General features: G+C 47.1%; 1 protein-coding gene and 1 pseudogene across 1 annotated transcript; both read right to left on the reverse strand.

Annotated features, from left to right (window-relative positions):
• Positions 1 to 6,256: 6,256 nt before the first annotated feature.
• LOC124672349 lies at positions 6,257 to 7,801 on the reverse strand. Its single transcript, XM_047208591.1, has 3 exons — positions 7,487 to 7,801; positions 6,735 to 7,398; positions 6,257 to 6,573 (listed from the first exon to the last, which is right to left on the reverse strand). The coding sequence occupies exons 1-3, from the start codon at positions 7,799 to 7,801 to the stop codon at positions 6,515 to 6,517; spliced, it is 1,038 nt and encodes a 345-aa protein (XP_047064547.1). The 3' UTR covers positions 6,257 to 6,514.
• An 804-nt stretch (positions 7,802 to 8,605) lies between these two features.
• Positions 8,606 to 16,491, reverse strand: LOC124672350 (annotated as a pseudogene).
• Positions 16,492 to 16,700: the final 209 nt, after the last annotated feature.

Genomic DNA, 16,700 nt, shown 5'->3' on the forward strand with positions numbered 1-16,700 from the left:
CTTGAATTCTCCTACAACAACTCCAACCATAGATCAACAGGAAGGAGTCCTTTCTCTATTGTCTACACTAAAGTTCCAACACATGTGGTGGATCTGCTCAAGCTACCATCAAAAGGAAGCTCAAAGGCAGCATTGTCCTTTGCTGAGAACTACACAAAACTATTTGAAGAAATTCGCAATGTCTTGGAGGCACAAAATCATAAATATAAACAATTGGCTGATTGCAAACGGAGACTAAATTCATTCCAAGTTGGTGATAAAGTGATGGTATACCTCCAAAAAGAAAGACTTCCTTTAGGCGTTAAAGGAAAGCTTAGGCAACGGAAATATGGACCCTTCTCTATCCTAAGGAAGATAAATTATAACGCGTATGTGATAGAACTTCCAGCAGAGATGGGAATATCTAACACATTCAATGTGGCAGACTTGACTCTTTATCACCCAGAACAAGCACTTTATGAGGATAACTCGAGGTCGAGTTCTAAACAATCAGGGGAGAATGATGGAGGACAGTAGAAGAAAATAAACATAACTAAACTTTAGTACTAGCATCTACACACTTCTATAGTCTTCCACATAAAATAATCCCTTAGTCATATGCATTATAGGGGTTTCTAGAGTGTTCTAGGTATGAGTTGTAACTTATCTCTTTCCTAGCTTTAGTAGTGTTCCCTAGAATGTTCTAGTAGTGAGTAGAGCTAACTTGTGAGGGCTCATGCAGCCTATAAATAGAGGTCCAGCCTCTACATATGTAACCAGACTATGCACCATCTACCTATCAATAAAGAGAACTTTCTGTTCTTGTTTTAAGATCTTGGATTAGATCTTGTGTTGAGAGTTTGGATTGAACTCTTGACAGCCCCGCCCCTAGAGCGATATCTGGCTTACGCCCCTAGAGCGATATCTAGCGCAGCATGTTGAAGCGGTTCCTTCAACATTTGTGTTGTCCACATTGTAGCAACACGGTGGAGTTGTTCCTCCACAACCTTGTGCTGCTTCAGCTGGAGGGAGCAGCTCTCTTCCTCTTGGAGAGACGTAGAGCTTCGGGAGCTTCCGCCTCAGATGCGGCTTCCGGGTCAGTGTTCCCCGATTGAGGGACCCGGAGGAGAGTTCCGAGTTCGCCTTCCTCGAGGGCTTCGAGCTTTGTTACCAAGCCAATACTTAGACAAAATTCAGAGTATAAAGAAATCGACAGGTGGGTCGAGGCAACGTACCGCGGTCCCGGAGCGGTTGGTGTGGATGTCCTTGTTACACACGTGAATATGAAGATCACGCTGAATCTTGATGAGGAGTCGGATCCGTTTGTCGATGGCGTCGGCGGAGAGGTTGTCCTTGGAAGCGCGCATAGGATCGTCACGCCCCATGTATTGGAACATCAAGCGGTGCCGATGTTGAAGTGGTTGGATCCGCTTGGTGAACCAGGACATGGTGAGGTCCTTCCCCGTCAGACCTTCCTCCGTCAGCTTGCAAATCCGCCTAACTGCGCGAGTCAGCTGAGGCGACTTGGAAAGATGAGGACATTGCGTCCAGGCCGGATTCTCGCTGGCGGGGCTATTTTTGAAAGGCGGCAGCACCCTCTCGCTCGCCGGGTCGGAAACATCCTTCAAATAGAAGAAATCCCCCGACCAATATCGTGCGGATTCGTGGCGGTCGGTTGGAGGGTAGACGCGGCCAGGGCGGAGCATAAAGGTTATTGACCCGCAGGTGACCAACTCGGAAGCTTTAGGAATTTTCTCCTTCTTGACGGAGAAATAGTACTGAAACAAAGGAAGCTTTGGAGGTATCCGGAGATGGCCCTCGCAAAGGGTGACATGATTGCTGATCGCCAAAACGCTGTTTGGGGATATGTTGTGGGGCTGGAGCCCATACTCCTTCAAGATTTCCGAGAAGAAATCACTCGGAGGAAATGAGAAGCCGCGCTCCACGAGTGCCTCCGTCACCACCATTTCTCCGGCTCGGGAGCTGGAGCCGGAGAACCCGGAACTGTCCGCCGGGATCCGGTCTTTAGGAATCCCTCCGCTTCGAGGTTGTTGAGCTCTATTTCGGTGGTGGTGCAGGGCCACCATTTCCCCTTGGCTTCACTGTCTCGCTGGCGAGCCTTGGATTTTTTGGCGCCCGCTTCTTCCGCCTTCTGCTCCATTTGATCTACTCCGGAGGCTTTCTCCGGGTTGGTAGATGTTCCCTCGACGTTCTTTCCGGAATCCTTGGAGGGTTCCAGCAGCACAGGGACGAATGGAGGAGGGGCGGAGGAGATTGGGGTTGCCGCGATCGGCTCGGTAGAGGGAGGCGGAGTCGAAGAAGACATCTGAAAGAGAAACAATGGCGGAAACATAGTTTAGTCGGATCCAACGTCAGCATCCTAAAGCTCATCCCTACCAACTACGGCGCGAGGACGAAGCTCGAGAACTCACCGTAATGGTTTCCGCGGTGGTCGGAGTCGCCGGCGACGAGGTTTTTGCGCGGTGGCTCGCTGAAGTTAAGAACAGGACGAACTCTGCGCGGTGGCGAAGCAGCTCCGGTGAAACTCCGGCGGGATTCCGGCAGACTCCGGCACGGTGGAGAGAGAGTTCGAGGGCGGCGCTTCGCAGAGAGGTGAAGGGGGGTGAATGAGGAGTTTAGGGGTCGACGGTGGATATTTATAGGCCGTGGGAGGAGATTCGTGCTCTGCATCCTCTGGTCGGAACGCAAGCGTCGCACCGTTGGATATGTGACACGTGTCGAAACCCTAAACGGTAAAAATGGCTAAGGATAATTTACCGCTCAAATCGCGCGAAAATGGCGCCAGAATTGGCGGAACCGTTTGAGTCTTTTAAGATTCCGGGTAGCAGCGTGAAGATAAGCAACTCTCGTCCGTAAGCAGGGAAGTAACCCGGAAATATATCATGTACTGTCGATGGATGAAGTCCCGCAGGATGGGGGGATTTTCCGACCAAATGTTGGGAAAGAAGAAAATATGAAGTTGGAGTTCTTCAAGTTTCCCCATGTTACCAAGATTGACGGAAACTTTAAAGTTTTAGCAAGGCGGAAATAAGAGGTGAATCTCGGAGAACTCTGGGGGCTACTGTTGTGGGTATACTTCATGGGTGTACCATCGACAGTGCCTGGATCCGGTAAGCCCGGGTGGCCCATAGACGGTGATGTGGCATGTGGCCCATCGGGCGGCCTAGTTGTTGTTGATCATGAAGGAAGAAGTCCAGCCCAGGATCAGTAAGCCGGATCTGAACCGACCTTCGGAGGAAGCCGGATCCGTGGAGGCCCATTAGGAACCCGGAACCATTACGACGTATATGGAAGGCGGATCCTTGACGTACACGGCAAGACATTGTACCGTAGTTAGGCAATCTGTAATCCGGCTAGGACTCTCCATGTAAACCCTAGATCCGTGCGCCTTTATAAGCCGGATCCCGGGAGCCCTAGAGGCACAACCACAACTCATTGTAACAACGCGAAAGCGCCCAAATAATTCCAGACAAGCAGCAGTAGGCCCTGTCCTCGTGCAGGTGTTTCGAAGCTGGGTAAATTGCGTACCACCGCCCCGAGAGCACTCCGCCCTATGGCCCCTACTTCTTCTCTCCCTCGTGAGGATCCCTCTTCCAAGGTACCGTCGAATACGACGACAATGAGTATGAGCACGCTGTGCAACACGGTTGTCCCAGCGGTGCTTCTTCCTAGTGTCTTGGCCTTACCGCCACAAGCACATTTCAATTCTTCAGGAACAATCCAAAGTGTTGTACAGTTCGCTGGAAACTGAACTAGTTTGTTTGGCACCCCTTGTTTCATATCATCTGGCAAAAAAAAATATGGAGGTATACTGAAGCCATTTTTCATTTGTCCAATTAAATGACTACCATAAGAATGGCAGGGTTAAGGATAGAATTTGACCTAACATACCGAATGCATATGCTGGAATTTCCAACCAAAATGACGGTTCTAATTCCATGACAGCCAAAAACGTTTACATATGGAATCTCGAAAGAATTCTGTGATTTCGGCACAAAATGATGGCTGACAAACAAGCTCGTCGGCTGGGGGGGACATTGCGAACTTATCCCTTCGCTACAGTAGATCGAAGGCGATTCGGCGGCGACCGCATCCCCTGGTCCTCCCCCGGCGAGTCCGCCGCTCCCCTTCACCTCCGGCGGCCGTTTCGGCACCGTGAGGTGGGGGGGAGCCTCGGTCCTCGTTGCGTAGCTAGGGTAGTGTAGGTTTTCTTCCTCGGGGAGGCGGCGCTCGGATGGGGGCGATGACTCTGGAGCGGGGAGTTCTACCGCGGCTCCGTCCATCCCGACGAGGCCCTCCTGGGCCGAATCGCGGAGCCTGCGGTGTAGATTCCTGCCGGCCCTTCGGGACGGTGAGGTTAGGGTTCGCATGGCCGGCATCTGCGCCGGCGTGCGAGGGTTTCCTGGGTGTGGTTGGCGAGGCGGCGGCGGCGACCACACCGGAGGATTTTGCTTCCTCGTCCTCGTCTCCGTTGTGGCGGCGCTCCCTCTGGCGCCGGCGGGAGGATGTGGGAAAATTGGGGCAGGAGGATGCCAACTCTCGCTGCTCCTCGGAGTGGCGGCTTCGGCGTCGGCAAGGGGGCCTTGGCCTCTGCACAAGGCGCGTGGATGGAGGAGGGCGGCTCCGGCGTGGTAGCTTCGCCTTGCCGGCGAGGTTTGGAGTCGGGATCGGGTGCGTTCCGGGGCCTTCCCCGGCCGACGAGCCACAGAGAAGACGGCCCCTGTGGCCATACATGAGGCTCTCTGAAGCGCTGAAGCGCGATGAGGCACGCCCGATTCAGGGAAGGAAGGAAGCTCGGCCCCCGCTCCGGCGAAGCTCCGGCGGATCTGGTGGGCGGCGGCGAGTGTGGGTGTTGGGCGTGGGTGACTCCGGGGTCCTGACTGTATTTTTCTGTCTTCCGGGGGCCTTTTCGCCATTGTGCAGGGACATGTGTCCCTTCTGCTGTTTACCTTGTCTTAAGCATTCTGTACTGCTTTGGTTAATATATTGATGCTTACAGTCGCAAAAAAAAAAAAACAAGCTCGTCGGCTGGCAGCTAAGGCTAGGGACATATAGGCTAATATCATTGACAACCAGCTCCTGGGGTAGGACGGACTCCAACCATTAACATGAAACCGTAAATAGTAGGAAAACACTGGAGACACTAAATCCAAAGAACAGAGATACACACGGTGCTTATCATTTCTCCTTGCTCTCATCCACGAAATCCAGAAAAAGAAAAACATTGCAAGATCACCCACAAGGGCTCCCTGAGAGCAGGAGGAAATGCAACGAACATTCAAACTTGCTGGCAAGACCCAACAGCATGAGAAAATCCACCAGGTGACACCAAAACACGTAGTAGTAGATAGGTCATTGCTATCACAAAACCCCAAATTGCCAACTTGTGATCATCATTCTAGTTGATGAACCCGTGGTTCCCTGGTATTTGTGCTATCTTTGTTCTAGCCTTGCATATAAGGAGACGGGGAACATTAGACATATTTCAATGTACGATTCTGAAGAACACTAGAGCAGCCAGCTCTGATTGTCACCTTCCTTCAAGACCATGAAGGGTGGTAGCAAGATCAGCATGGTTCTCTCAATTCAACAGCAGCTACAGCAGATTTAACACATCTTCCGTCTCCAAGCACAAGACCCGCCGGAAATTGGAAAACATAAGCGCGGAGGTTGCACATCTAGAGAACAAATATACCTTAACATCTGCAGTTATGCATCAAACAGCATAACCACTGAATGATTGCTTTGCAAACCCTTAAGCCCAAGTTGTTAAGGATACAGCACAAGCCTGAATCATTAAACGCAATCACAAATTTTGCAGGACCAACACGTGAAATTATAAGGTTCACGCAGACAAGCAGCTCACATAGCTAAAGCTTAGACATATCAGTTCCAATCTTGTCCGACATTCCTTCAGGTTTTGCAGCACTTGGCTAAACTTATCATATACATTCATCCAACTTCCTATTGGCCACGCCAGGCATGAAACGAACATCTTCTCAAACAAGACATTAGGTAAACACATATATTAGATATGTGGTTGCTTACTTAGTTAACTTACCCAACTTATAAAAACAATTTAAGGCTCCAAACCATACCAACAGAAGAACACTCAAGTGAATGGATTATGGATAGATCACAGTGCAATCTGCCACTAAAACACGTTATGAACACCTGGTAAGATACGATGCATGATACCTTACCTTCCAAAAAGATAAGACCCCAAACAGCACGGTAGCTTAAAACGGACCTAAAAAGACGAAGCCACCAACTTCATCAAGTATCTGAAAACATATCGCAACTTCACACGCACGCACCCACGCACTGACACAGATTGACGAAATTATGGAACTGAATTAAGTTACTCACAAAGCAAACAGCATGAGAAATCAACCAAGTAACACCGAAACACCTAGTACTGAAATAGTTCATTACTACGTCACAAACCCTTAATTGACTCTATGAGATTATCCATCTTATTGGTGAGACGCACAACTGGGGTCTGTCCAACACATCACAGGTGACGCGCAGCAACCGATGCCCCTGCCGGAAAACTTGCTCCAGTTTGCCTTTCTGCAGAAAATGAACAAGTTTTGTTAGTGTGGCTCCAAATGTTTTGGTTCATTGGTTTTGACAATAAAATGAATCAAAAGGAGAAAACAGGATACTAGTTAGAATGCTAGATTGTGTAGCAAAAGCACGTCTAGCTAGATCGAGGATTACAGCAACAATACCTGGTGGATTGTAAAAGCTCATGAAGGGGAAGAGGGGCCGAATGTCTTGTCCTTCACATAACTTTCTTGACCGCAGCAACTTGAGATCAATAGCGTAGACACCAAGAGCTGTGGTGGCGAAGATGATATTGGCACCCTCCACGGAGCCAATCAACTCCACTTTGATCGCAGGATCTCCAATGGGGAGAAACGGTATGAGATTAATGACTCTATGTTCTGTCCATGCTGCAATTCCGTCAGGACCCACCTCCCTTGACCACAGGTGAAGGCTGAGCTTGTCCAGGTGGGCGACTCCCAGCCTTCCATCCTCTGTTGCCATGAGAAGGGTGCCCCGGTCGTAAACAGCCGCCGCTGCCGGCAGGACGATCAAAGAGAGGTAATGCCTTCCTACGTCGTACTTGAGAACTCGAGCGCCTTGTGGCCCAGACATGAGGAGGAAGTGGAGGGAGTCTTCAACGAGCACACTGTGCATCGCAGTAAGGTAGCCGTCATCGACGGGGTCAAGCCCGTCGAAGAGGTCAAGCTCCACGACAAAGTGATGCTCGTCGACAAGGGCAAGCTCAGACGTCGGCGTGCTCCACTCACCCGTCTCCGACGAGTACTTGTAGGCGGTTACGCTCCCCACCTCCGCATCAATACCGACAAAAACAACATGGAAAGGGCCCTTGTGGCAGCCGGTGTGGTCGCAGCCGTCCACAAGCACATAGCACCGCGGTCCCGAGATAGAACAAGGACCTGCGGGGGTCGCTCACCACTTTTCGGCGGTCCGTCATGGGGTCCCAGACCACAAGCTCCATGGGCACCTCACAGTTGTCGAGGAGGACACGGCCATGGCGGCAGTCGCACACGGTGAAGTCAGCCAGCTGGGGGTCAAAAGTGCATGGGAGGGAGGACCCAGTGGTGGGGACAAAGCGACTGACAGAGCTCACCTCACTGTTGTAGATGAAGCCAAGCATAGGAGGCATCCGATTGAACTTGCGGTAGTTGTGGTGGAAACCAGGATCGGAGAGGAGACTCGCGCCGGAGATTGGAGAGTACGGATAGGCGGAAAAGGCACGCGGGCTCATCCGGCGGGAGGCGGAAGAGGATCTCATGGACAAGTTCATCCGGCAGATCCGGAACGAGCGTCGCCATGATTTGCAGATCCGGAGGCGGAAGAGGGGATCTCCTTGGAGAAGCCGGAGGCTGAGAATTGCACTTTATTGGAAATAAGAGCTAGTCCTTCTATAGATGGAAAAAAGATTACTTGGCTTACCAAATAGTGATTCAGATCCCACGGCCCCTGCCGTTACTCGTCTTCTTGGGCGGTTTCCATTGTTCCCGAGGAGAGGAGATGAACCACAACAAAAGAACAAGCCAAACAATTAATTACAACTAGCTAATAGCCTGTTAATGCTAGCTAGAACACCGCTGGCCAGTTAGCCATCCATGACTAGGAGGTAATGAGAGAAGGGCAGGCACATGTTAGTAGCACCACTGGCACACAGCTTTTTTCTACCTCGATTTTTTCGACTAAACTTTTTTAACTCTGTACACCGAAATTTGAAATCCTGGCTCCGCCCTTGGAGAAGGCACCATGTTACTAGCACCACAGGCACATTTAGCACTGCCTTAATTTCCACCTCTGTCTACTCATTATCCAATGCACGATGTGCTAGTACTACTTTTTTCAAGATGAAAAGGCTTCCTGTACGACATTATTTGTCGAAGTTAAACTTGGAAAGATTGGGACCTTGCTACTAAACACAGCTTATTTGTTTGGTATTTAATTACAACATTCTTTATGTTATATTTATTTTACCCATCGAACCAACCGTACACAGAAGATAAAGTGAAAGAACGGTAATCATCAAACTAGTACCACTTATGCCAAGTGAAGAAGGTACCTGGAAAATATCAACAGCACTCTGCTTTTGGTGCAACTGACGTCTCAAGTTTCCTTATATGTAACATTCAGCCAGTTCAAGTTTTAGATCATATCATAAACACAATGTATTCCATGAACCAATAATCCAATATATACACAATGTAACCAGCAAGGAAAATTACAGTATATGAATACCAAATATTGAACCACAGAAAGTATTGTGTCACCAGGCACAAATTAATTGTTACAGCACTGCTCACAGAGCTCCTCAAATCTGGCCAAGCTGCAAAAAAACACTTATCTGTATGCTTACTTTGACTAAATGTATTTGTGGAAACAGGCAAAATTATATCCCAAACAAAATAACACTGAACTAAGTGGCAAAAGGAACATCATGGGAACGGACCTTTTAAGGAGAGGCTTTGGGTTGTAAGGGAATAAATCCTTCTGATGAAGATCTTCCAATGTTCTCTTTAACGAAAGGAGACATACTTTAGCACTTAAGAAGAGCTCTTTTTCGCTATTACTTCCCTTGTCACGAGAGAAACCTAACTTAGTGTTTTTCAAGGTTCTTTGCCTCTTATAAGTGAGTTTTTGTATTTGCGCCTCGTAAACTGAATCATCAATAAAAGCATTCCAGCACTGGGACACCAGTCGTAAGCACCTGAGACAGAGAGATATACATCACATTGAGGAGCCTATAATAAGATGTATATCTCTCTGTCTTTTTGTGTAGTTTAAATGCATCAGAAAAGGTAGGGAAGCTACTAACTGACCGTAATAGATACTGGGCACAATGCACACCTACATCTTTTGATATGAGATAATCAACAAGCACCAAGTGATCATAGCTCAACTGCACAATAAATATAACAACAATTAACAGAATCCTTGGTATATATATTATACAGTCAAAGAGGACAATAAATTTGGTAGGCCTATAGATAACTGACTAATGGGTCAGAAAATGTAGGAGTCCAAAGTGACTCATTTCGTAAGTCTTATCACGAATTTCCAAACAGTCCATATGCCTGAAGGATCCAATGAAATAATCTTTGTTTGTACTTTTGTGCAAACTGCAATGCAATCCTACAATCTGAATGCATGGACCATCTGTAGTTCACCAATATCTGAAGTCTCACACTCTCATTTCAAAAATTAATAATGCTTAAGTTGGGTAAGACATGGTAACAAGAGTTATTTACCTCTAGGTATGGTAGCTGATGTAAATTTATCTGCTCCTATTATCTTGATCATTATTAGGGCCTTAACTAATTAACTGTCTATTTATTTTATGAAGTGCAGTAACCAGAATTTCAGAGCTATAATCAGTAGAGGAGGGCATCTCCTATCTTTTACTGCTTAAGACTACTAGAAGCTTGTTGTTGCATCTTTTACTTAAAAAACAGCATGAAACCATGGAGGCATGAAGTCAAACAGAATGTCAAAATGCTAGTTTTTAGAGATCATTGAGAACGTAGCAAATTCCAATAGAATAAGACGTATAACATGTTGAATGACTCACCAATGAAAGCAATGCGTGGAAAGTATGAACTGGGTCAAAAATGATGGAGAACAGTTTGGCACCAATCAGTTCAGAAGTACATTTACTTTCCATGTTATCTCTGCAAATTCGGACAAAATGTGATAACTAAGATACCTACAGTCTGGATAACCTTCTCAGTGAAATATAATATGGTATATCTTCTGCTTACATTGCCAACGAAATAAGTGGAGCATCCAAAAGCTGTAAGAGAACAATGAATAATATATCGTCCTGCAATATGAAGAAACATATGCCCAATAGTATAAGAATTACTCAACCACGGGGACTATATATAATGATCATGATATCTCACTGATGCTCAAGATGTGCCCAACGCAGAAAGCAACTCTCTAGCTATGCACATAATATAGATCCAAATAGTCTACTGCGAGGAAACAAACTACCTACAGAAGGTGGCAACAAGCTCTTATGAAGATAAAATGATGCAGAAATGCATGAGTGCGAAGATAAAATACAAGCAAGAAATTTGCGGTCTGTGCGGAAGCGATGGCGTTCCGTGACGCAGTTCTGTTTGCACAAGCAAGAAATTTCCGGTCGGTCATCTTTCAGACGGACTATTCTGAGCTTGTGCGCTGTTGGGAAGCGAGGCAGACAGATCGTTCTATGAGTGCGCCTATGCTTCAGGATGTAAACAAGCTTGTATCTTTTTTCAGTCTTTCGTCAGAATAGTAGAGTCTTGCCAGGTTACAATTAGTCTATAGAGTCCAGTTCAGTTAGTAGTCCAGATAGATTATTAAAATAGGGATATAGGAGTCCTATTCCTAGTTGCATACTTCCAAGTCATAGCCGGTTGGTCCTCCTATACTTGTATCTGGCGGCGTTTGGAGGCAATAAACAATCAATCTATCTTCTATGTGCTATTCTCAACCCCTCTAAATTCTCTTGATCTACCTCCTGCTATCTCATCAAGTCGCCAGAAACGACACCAGGATGCAGAGGAAGAACTCGTCCTCCTGTACCACACCCCTATCACCTTTGAAGCTCTAAGCAGCCACAACAGTGGCTCACCTCTGTGCGCAGTCAGCATGTTTAGGTGGTGTGTCACAAGAATGGCTGGCGGCGAGGCCAGAGTTCTTAGCGGACAGTCTCACCCCTATCACCTTTGAAGCTCTAAGCAGCCACAACAGTAGCTCACATCTGTGCGCGGTCAGCATGTTTAGGTGGTGTGTCACAAGAATGGCTGGCGGCGAGGCCAGAGTTCTTAGCGGACAGTCTCACCCCTATCACCTTTGAAGCTCTAAGCAGCCACAACAGTGGCTCACCTCTGTGCGCGGTCAGCATGTTTAGGTGGTGTGTCACAAGAATGGCTGGCGGCGAGACCAGACTTGTTAGCGGACAGCCTTCGTGCTGATTGTAATACTGCTGTCATGATTTAATAAAGTGAGGCAGCCCCCACCCCCACCCCCCCCCCCCCCACACACACACACACCTAAAAGACATAATCACACAAGAAAGTTGACAAACTCAAAGAGAGACTAGTTTTTGCCATTTAACTACAATGTTAATGAGCTATCTGTCATTTAGAGCAGAAGTGTACCTCCTCCATATATAACTGCAGAAAGCATAGAACAATGTCTGTCGATGATTTCGAGTCCAAAATCTTGTCTAAGCAACATCTCTGAAACCAGTCTGAGATTTCTGCTAGGCCAAAATAGTTGCAATGATCAATGCAGCCTTGCACTTCATGACCGAATTCATCTTTCTTAGATGAACATTTCTGTCTACTATCATTTCCACTGCAAGCCAAGAATATACAGCAGCTAAGGAACAAACACATAGCCTGCCTTCGTAAGTGTCGAGTAGATTTATCCTGAATCTCACCCAAAAATGGGGATCCTTCTAAGCAGTTCTCCAGTTTACTGATATGTTGGGACATAGGTTCGTGAAGAAGATTCTGGAAGTGGTCTCGGAGTAATTTCAGCAAACAAATAATATGTGAGCAATTCTGCTGCATGTGAGGCTTAAGTCTCATCATTAGCATCTGCATTGAAAAAGCCTGATTGGTGAGTGCTTTCTTACAGATTGTTTCAGTTTCATAAGAAAACTTGATCTGCACACTGATCAGCAAACAACTGTGTTTTAATATGGGTTCATCACTACTGTAAAGAAGCAATAGAAAAGTTCGTGCAGAAAATTACCAGAATTTTGTGCTTATAATACTGAGAGAGACCTTTCGGGATATCCTGTTGCTCTTGTAAGAAAGTCACTAATCTAGGAATGACATCTACAAGCTTCACAAATATATCTCGTCGGCCCGTGTCTTCCATGTCACTTTGCTCAACTAAAGAGCACACGAGCTGGAGGAGACTGCCTGACACAAATCCAAACTGTGCATAATCTCTACTAAAACTATCTCGGTCATCCTTGACAAGGCTTACAACTTTCCCGGCAATGAGTTGGTTACCAGGATGCCAACTTAACTTCTGAATATGATGAATGGACAGGCATATGAAGTCGTCTTTCAATTCAGAGTCACTGAGTTTCAGAAACTTCAAAATAGTGTGTAGTACTCGAAAGAGGCTAGTCATTATCAGCCTACTGATACTGACACATCGTAGTTTAAGTACTACCATAAAGATTTTAATACTGGTGCTACTAGTCATAGTGCTTTGACTTATGCTTTCCACAGCAGAGGAACAACAAGTAGAGACTTTTCCAGAACAATTGGTGGCATCAATTGTAGAATGATTATGAGCGGATACTGTATGTATAGCTGCCCAGACAAGCTCAACAACTGAATCCAAACAGCTTTCTATGAATACAGCAACAGAAGCACAATAATAAATAAATAATTCTATAAAGAGGTGTATGCACCATAAAACAAGGAGAAGGTCACGAGCAGCATACAAACTTCATTAGGGAATTAGAGATGGCCATCAAGATATTCCCAGCTGAGTGCTTAATATAGTCACTACAGAAATGATGTAACCCAACCTGAAAAGCATCGGGGTAACATAATAGATGTTCAGTAGCTCACTAGACATGATATTCTGGGCTGCTACAATACAAAAGAGCGTAAATTAACAACACACTAACCAATATTCGTTGCATGAATTTAAGTGAACAGTGTAAAAGAACGATGAAAATCACCAAAGCAAAAGGTTATGCCAATCTGAGCCTAGTGACAGCACCACATGCAGTTCTGCACATGCTAGATGATAGATGAGGCATCATTGGCATGAACAGGATGGAGACGCTAGAGGTCATACAGGAAGCAACAAAACATTTATGCTAGATTGCTACTTCAAGAATAAAATGATATCTTCATTACAGACCTGAAGGCTCCGCATGCAATACAATAGCCTGAATTGATGCCACCTCAAACTATCAATCTAATACTGAAATAATAAAGGCCTCAAAGTTCCAAAACTTCTTCAGGCCAATTGTTGGTGCAATGATGTTGTTCCATGTCCATTTTCATGTATGTTTAGTTTGACACGTCAACACTACCTATGGAGAAAATTATGACATCGGATGCAATGACCCAAAGTTGACTGGCATAAAGTTTCACTCTTCTAATGTCAAAAGTATACCTCAAAATTGTCAAAGCAGGAGGTTGCAGAAAAATGTTAGCCAAAATCTACTATTATAGTCTGTGATGCCTGGTAAAAAAATATCTTCAAAAAAAAGGTACTACCGCCAAAAACCCTTGGGCCAAATTATGATGCATGCGCATCGTAGAACAGGTCGGTCCAGGTGGTGGCCAGGCATGTAGCATCATGGCGAAAGAATATGAGGCATTGATGACAGCATATGAGAAGTTCTTACCAATATGGAGGTTATATTGGCCAGGCAGCTAAACCCATCATCAAAGTGGTGGTCTGGTGGCAAACTGCAACTGTGAGCTTCTCCCGAACAGGAGACAATCTCCAAAAGGCAAGAGGATGAAACAGATAAATATGTATTATCTCTTAATAACTTTGTACTAAACTGAAGAATGAAGATGCAGAATAGCAGATCAACATGAATTTCAAATTAACAAAATATAAAGAATAAGACACAAGACAAGGGCATGTGATATCAGTAAACTCAAAATTTGATATGGTACAGAATATATCAGCAAACCTACATAAAACCTGTATGTTTCAAGCCATGCGCAGCCCAGTTTGTCAGTTCCAAACAACTAACCAAAACCCACACTATCAGTAGCATGATTGGCACACTCAAGATGCTCCATGAGGACATCTTACAATGCCGACAACACTTATGTGCTACTCCCTTCGTTCCGGAATATAATATGTTTTGGACATTTCAATATGGACTACATACAGACTGAAATGAGTGAACATACACACTGGGATGTGTTTAGATACATATGATTCAGAAAAGGATAGAGCATCTTATGATTCGGAACGGACTGATACTAGTTACATGTTTCGTCTAATTCAGTAAGAACCCTAAAGCCAACCATCAGAGCAACTGATAAATGGCTCAGGCAAATCCAACTAAAAACTACATAAATAAAAAATAAGTCAAAACATAAGCAACTGGAATCTAAAGTAATACCTCATCCGATGCATCCCCATCGTCCACCTCCTCCTCCTCGTCCCATCCTCGAATTGCCTTGTTTACCTAAGGAAAAAACCCCAACAGTCATGGGAAGAACAGGAACAAACAACGCTCAAATCGAAGCTAGAGGATTACCCGGGCGAGCGTCAGGAGTACGCACCGCTCTTCCTCTCTCAAGAGCTCTGGCCGCCGAGTCCCCGGCGGTTCGGGTTCCTGCACAGGGGAAGACGGCGTGACGTGAGAGGATACGTGGGAAGGCCGGGGTTACCAGATACCGGCGTCCCGAGTTGCCTACCAAGTAGGGGAGGAGGGAGTCGGCGACGAGATCGCAGAGGCGCGCGAGGTGCTGCCTCTCCCGCCACCGCCGCCGCTGCGCCTGTGGGTTTGATTCGAATCCATGCTCCGGAGTCCGAACTGAGCACGCTCTGGCCTTCTCAAGGCATAAGCGGATTCTTCGTTTCCGCTTTTGCAGTGAGAACACGAGAAACTGTTTTCTCTATCTCTATCTATATCTCTATCTCTATCTCTACTTCTATTCTATATAAAAAGGAGGAACTGTTTCCTCCGGTCAAAGTTTTGTCCTACATATTTTTTATCTGATCATTTTACTCTCCCACCAAATCGCATAATACGCACAGATAACACATTACCGGTCAAAGAAACCCTCGTATGCTTCCCACCGAGGAGAGAACCCTAAGAGAATCTCTAACAGAGCCCGTAAATCACGCCGGAACCGTATTTTTCCGACCGATTTACGGGTTCGGGTCGAAAGTGGCGCAGAACAGAGACTGAACTCGCCGTCCGGCCCGAAAAACTTTTTCAGGGGCCCGAAAATTTTTAGACTCGACCCTTACTAATACTGAATCAAAAGATGATTCACGGATCCAAAACCGAACGGACTTCTCCAGCGCCGCCATCCATACAACCGCCTTCAGCCACTGATTTTTAGCTGCTTTGCTAAAATTATGCGACCGGGCTAAGCTCACGGCTGCAGACGGGACACCCGGTGGACGGACACGGCAAGCCATGGCGCGAGGCGGTGGCGGGCAGCAGCGGCCAGCATCTAGCAGCGACCGAGCTCCACGCAGCGGCCGGAACAGCAGCTAGGAGTGGCTCGAGCAGCTAGCACCTCCTAGCTCCTCACAAGCTAATAGCTAGCAGCAGGCGTGCGGCACGGTGGCTTGGTTGCATGGGCAGCAACGCGCAGCAGCATCACGCGGCCGCGTTCGGCCGCGCTGCCTAGTCCTGCATCCAATCGGCTCTTTCCGCACTCGGTTCTTCTCTGCGTGACTGTCCTCTTCTCATCCCCAAGCTCATGGCTGCAGGCAGGGGCGCAAATGACGGCCGCGTGGGGAGATCTAGGCAAAGTCGTGGGGAAGAAGATGATGATTTTCCGAATATTATGTTTTTCAGTTTTAGTTTACGGGTTCTGTTCTGCGTCAGTCTTTTTGCGATCCGTAAACACGTTTTCGAAGACCGAACTCGCGTTTTTCGGTTTGCACTTTTACGGGCTCTACTAGAGATGCTCTAATGCTCCCCAACGCCTGGATCGAAATCCCCACCGCCCATTCCCGCTCGTCGCCGCGCCCCGCCCTCCCAATCTCTTTTCATCTCCGACCAGCGCCGCCTCTGTAGGCTGCGTTGTCCGAGTTGTATGACGGGCTCCCACGGACCATCCTCTCGGCGGCGAACAGGAAGAAGGGGAAGATGGACGAAGGACGCGTGGATGGCAGCAGCGGCGAAAACCGTGGAGGCGACCCAGCAAATCCTCGCGCCTGCACGCAAATTCGCGCCTCCGCCGCCACCGTTGTCATCGTCGACGTTCTTCGGCCTGCCGCTTGGAGAAACTTCCGCGAATTCCACGGAATCCGCGTCCAAGGACGGAGCCGCCGCCACATCCGAAGTTGATTCCCAACATCCTGGATCCGGGTGATTGGAAGAGACGAAGAGTAATATTAAGCAAGGAGACATTGTCGACCGCTTGTGCACAACAAGGAGCGCAAGCCGGGACGCGACCCTTAGC

This window comes from Lolium rigidum, chromosome 7, assembly GCF_022539505.1.
Source record: "Lolium rigidum isolate FL_2022 chromosome 7, APGP_CSIRO_Lrig_0.1, whole genome shotgun sequence".
Classification (NCBI taxonomy): domain Eukaryota; kingdom Viridiplantae; phylum Streptophyta; class Magnoliopsida; order Poales; family Poaceae; genus Lolium; species Lolium rigidum.